The 5,000-nt window shown below is 47.5% G+C and overlaps 1 protein-coding gene across 1 annotated transcript in view; it reads left to right on the top strand.

The window, feature by feature from the left end:
* LOC106821243 (protein rhomboid-like) overlaps positions 1-5,000 on the top strand; it is a 47,520-nt gene that overhangs the window by 15,400 nt on the left and 27,120 nt on the right. Inside the window, exon 4 of the mRNA XM_014825959.1 lies at positions 722-864. Coding sequence (XP_014681445.1) covers positions 722-864 — 143 coding nt within the window. The remainder of the gene's footprint in view (positions 1-721; positions 865-5,000) is intronic.

The raw sequence follows: 5,000 nt of genomic DNA, 5'->3' as shown, positions 1-5,000 counted from the left end.
TACGATAAGTTAGCTTTCCTACATGTTTTCAGTGCAACAAAAGAAACCAGAGAATGTTTCTAACGAATGTCCCTATCTTTCCGCATCTCATTCCCCTTATACTCACCAATAGTTCTTTTCACTCCCACTCCCTTTTGCCCGAGAGTACGTTTTCGCACCCGGTCGCCACTCAATAAGCGAAAATTAAGCGAATATTTGTCTGTGTTAAGCATGTGCCGCGCCGGGGTACCGCCATCGCGGGTCAGCGCGGGGGAAAGCGAGCTGATCCCAAAGAATAACAAAATCCGAGCCGGCACTTTGCGCGCTCTTTTAACAACTGGTCAGTAAGACGGTGCGATCGCGCTCGCTCTTTGGCGCTCGCTCGGCCCGGCCCTCTCGCCGACACAACGCAAACACCGACATCGGCGTCCGAGGCCTGAGTTTATTTAGCGATTGCCTGTTTTGGGATTAGATTTCCCCCCGCCCGAAATCTGTTTGTGTTCGAAGGAATGTCCAGCTTCCAAAAGCGTCCGATTCATCCCAGGTGTCGCGCATGTACAGGCTGCCCGCTTCGCGAGCCTTTTTTTCGAAAATAAACTTATAGCCTATTTACTTTTCAGCTCGGCGCCAATATGTGTCTGTGTGTGGACACACAGGTGCCTATAAGCTCGAAAAGATGTCGATCATTAATCGTTGATCACGTACTAATTTCGTTCTGCTGTCTTTTTTTTCTGTTTTGCAGTTAGGGTTTTTTGCATATTATGCCATTATGGCAGGGGAGGTAACAACAACGGGTCCAGTTCCAATAGACAACATATTCATATACCGACCGGATAGGCGGATAGAGCTCTGGAGATTCATCTTCTACATGGTATTACATGCAGGGTACGTATATAAATATACTCGTCAAATCAGGAGTGAATAAAAACAAAGAAAATATTAGAAAATTAATTAAAAAAACAATTTTAATAACAAACAAGTAAGCAAATAAAAATTATTTTTTATTCACTCCTGAACATGTGTTTCTTACGATGTCCTAGATAATTCTACGTGCGTGGTTTTGCATACACAATACGTATGGATACAAGTACCTGTACAAGTTCTCTCTATTCACCCTGGCCATTCACTCTATATTCTCCTTATTATATTTCTCATGTGTGTTTCGGTTTCCGTTCCTGCTTTTTGAAACGCGAACGCGTGTTCATCGGGAAAATAGCAAACCTTTGTGTGAAGTTGCATGCTCGTCCGCTTGTTGGCGTTTTGTTTGTATAAAGGCAACCATTCAGCAGCGGCAGCAGCGCAGTAGCAGCAGCAGTAGCAAGCTTTACACTGTGCGTGTTTGCAAACAGAATCTATCGCGAACTCTCACATTTGCGTGCAATAATATCGCGTTTTGCTCGCATAAGCGGCGACGCGGCCAAAAGCAAATACGTCGGCGGATGGACGGATGTGCTAGACAGCACGGGTGTGCTTAGCACTATATTACTGTACCTGTCTGTCGGCCCCCACCATCACCCAGCCTCAGGTCACGCGCGTGTGCCGTATCGCGCCCATGCGTGCCACAGCGGCACACGCCTGTCCACGCGCACGCACGCGCACGCGCATACAGATTATTTTAGCAGTATGGGTGGTGTTGCTACTGCTGTTGTTATAGTTGCTGCTGCATATGTTGTTGTTGTTGTTGTTGTTGTTGTTGTTGTTGTTGTTGTTGTTGTTGTTGTTGTTGTTGCTGCTGGTGCTGGTGCTGTTACTACCGACCGACCTGTCGCTGATGATGTTTGGCGTGGGGGCGGTGCGCGTGTCAGCCTAGCTGCTGACTAGAGCCTGCCGGCGGCCGATTACCAGTGCAGCCAGCCGTGCTGACAACTCCGTTAGCCATTGTTCTCTACCTGGCTCACCTGTCCCCATGCGTACACCTGTGCGCCATTTCGAAACACCTTAATAATGCAGACGCGCGCCGGCGTAGGCTAACGCCGGAGTAAAAACTGTGGAATTACTTCTCTTCCGACCACCTGATCAAGGCTCGCTCTTCACTGCCAGAAGTTGACATGAATTATTTGAGGTTACCGCTTACTCCTTGTAATTAAAACATTTTACCGAAACCTTACCACTAATGCTACACTGCGCGTCACAGTTAACAGCGCACGCGTGTTGTTTTACTAAGTTCACTAAAAATTAATTTGCAAAATATATTAAAATTGTGGTATTGCGACGAAACATACATGTACAGACTGACGCCCACACACACTCGTGCACGTAATTTACTTCAAGAGCGTTGAAGAGCAACATTCTGCCTAATGAACGAAAGACGGGATCTAATCTCGGAATTTCAGAGAGATTAAAATTACAATTCTGAACATTAGTTCCAGTTTAGCATGTAAAAACTTGCGATGCAATATCAGCATTTACACTCGCCTGCCTCCAGAGTCGCTGGAATGCCATTGCAGTGTTTCCTAGGTTTTACAGATACGGCTAGCAGAACTACAATGAGAATAACGGTACACGGCCCGATGTTCTGACATGGCATTACGCTCCCCTGCACACTAAACAAACATTGTGTCAGCATTCCCTCAGGGCCCTTTGTTGTCAAGAGCGCTCCAGAGCGGCATATGATGCGGAGCCAGGTGCATGCGATTTTCTATCAAACACACGCGTGCACAGACAGACACACGCGTACACACACAAGCACGCGCGCGCATACACACATGCACGCGCGTATGTAATTTATTTCAAGTACGTCAGAAGGTCAACATTTTGCTTAATGAACTAGAGAGGACAGGCAGGCAGACACAGAGAGAGGGGGAGAGTGTATATGTGTTACAGAGAAGGAGAGAGGGGCGGGGCGTCAGTAGAAGAGAAAGGGTAAGAGAAAGAATAATAATTATAAAGTATAAGGGATAAGAGTGTAGCAGATATACATGGAAAACATACGCGAAGAGCGAGGAAGACAGAACGCGAAGACAAATTAAACAAGCTAACAAAACAGCTAAAGCGCGCGACAGAGCGAGCGACGGCGACAGAGCGAGCGAGTGAGAGAGAAAGTAAAGAGAGAGAGAGCGCGCGCGCGAACAAGAGAAAGAGAGAGAGAGCGCGCGCGCGAACAAGAGATAGAGAAATATGGCGATGCAGAGAAGAGGACACCGAATAATAAAGAGCACAAGATAAAGGAACACAGTGATGGAACGCAATACATTGTAGGCTATCTTTGCGCTAGATTGTGACGCTGCCACGGAAGGCATATTATGGCCTCTTCCTCTGTCTGCTACACGTTTCCTTAGCCACATCGACCCACCGTAATCGGCAATCGTTGATTGCCTATTTATGCGTCTTCTTAATCCTTTAAACGGTGGTTAACATGGCAAGATAATCGGAGGCTAATCTGTATGATGACTCGGGCAGCCATCACCTGCCGGAGGAAATCACTCAGAAACGAGGGATAGCGCTAAACTAAATTATATATATACTTGATATATATATATATATATATATATATATATATATATATATAGAGAGAGAGAGAGAGAGAGAGAGAGAGAGAGAGAGAGTGAGAGAGAGAGAGAAAGAGAGATAGAGAGAGAGAGACAGACAGAGAGAGATAAACAAAAAATGTAAAAATATAATAAGGTGTCAATTTGTATTTATGGACTTTGGACCCACACGTAGCAGGTCTGCTGTGAAAACGTTCTTTCGTTGTCATCTTCGTGCTATACTAACGGCAGCTGAAGCAAAGATGCGCGTTGGAAGCCTAACAAGCAGAACGCTTGTCGCGGCCACTGGTATACTGCAGGATTGCAGGAAGTTACTAGAGGGGCAACAAACCGTAGTAGTAGTGTGTCTGTCGGGACAGCTTGTCATCTCCAGAACAGCTGCGTGTCTTATCTCGCCCGCCCGCCCGCGAACAGCGGCGCGAGTGAGAGCCACACCTGACGAGGTTGTTTGGAAGAAGCTTAGAGAAAACAAGGACAAGAGTGATGAACTTTGCCCCGCACTCGCGGGTCATCGTAGCATGAGCAGGTGCTGTGAACATCTGCTTGCTTAAGCTTGCGGGGGCGGACATTGAGCTTGCGAGCTGGCGCGCGGCATCCTATACATAGGTCACGCTGTCACCGAACTCGCGCGTCAGCCGCTTCACTCCTCGTTAGTAAATATATTCATGCATCGAAGTTGTGTTAAGTGTGCGGAGGCAGTATAATTACAACGACATAAAAGCATAGCGCCTGTTAAATATGTGTGCATTGCGAATAAGCAACGAAGCCTTCTAACCTGTTTTCTCCGAAAGAGAGCTATCAGCTTCTTTGGCTTTTCATTGTATTTCTTCTCCGCACCGTGCCTGCACCCCAATAATTTCTCATCTCATACATCTCAGGGGTATTACTAATTGGTAGTACTCGGTCTGGGGTTTGTACACACTGTGTCGCGGAATGCGAAGAATCTCTCGTTCTACTTTTATTCACGATTGCGTCGCTGTGAGGTGTTAACACGGCTTGGCTTCAGCCCCCGTTTCTGTCCGCTAACAAACGTCGCGCGGCGTTGTTGTAGATCATTGTTCATCACTGTAATTACCCGCGCGCAGTTTGTAGTCACGCGTCGTGCAACGACACCTGTAAGATTATCGCGATTAGTTTACTGCTGGTTTCGGGTCGTAATTCAGGATTCCGCTGCTTGAAATGACGGCGCTGCGTGCACGGCGAACGACCGCCGGTAATTGATGGTATACGTGCGCGATGTGCGAACGCTTCCTGTGTGACAGTGACATTACTCGCATTCCCCTCTACGTGTTCCCCTTACACGCGCGTGTGAGTGTGCGTGTGTGGGTACGACTGTGTGGGTGGGAGTGAGTGTATTATTGTATGTGCGTGTGCGCGCGTGTGTGTGTGAGTGCGTGGGTGCGTGTGTGTGTGTGTGTGTGTGTGTGTGTGTGTGTGTGTGTGTGTGTGTGTGTGTGTGTGTGTGTCGTACGTGTGGTACGGTCGTGTTAGGTCGTCGGTCGTCGTGTCGTCGTCGTCGTCGTTCGTTAGTTG

This window comes from Priapulus caudatus, unplaced genomic scaffold (assembly GCF_000485595.1).
Source record: "Priapulus caudatus unplaced genomic scaffold, Priapulus_caudatus-5.0.1 Scaffold65, whole genome shotgun sequence".
Lineage (NCBI taxonomy): Eukaryota > Metazoa > Priapulida > Priapulimorpha > Priapulimorphida > Priapulidae > Priapulus > Priapulus caudatus.
This window is presented reverse-complemented; position numbering and strand designations above follow the sequence as displayed.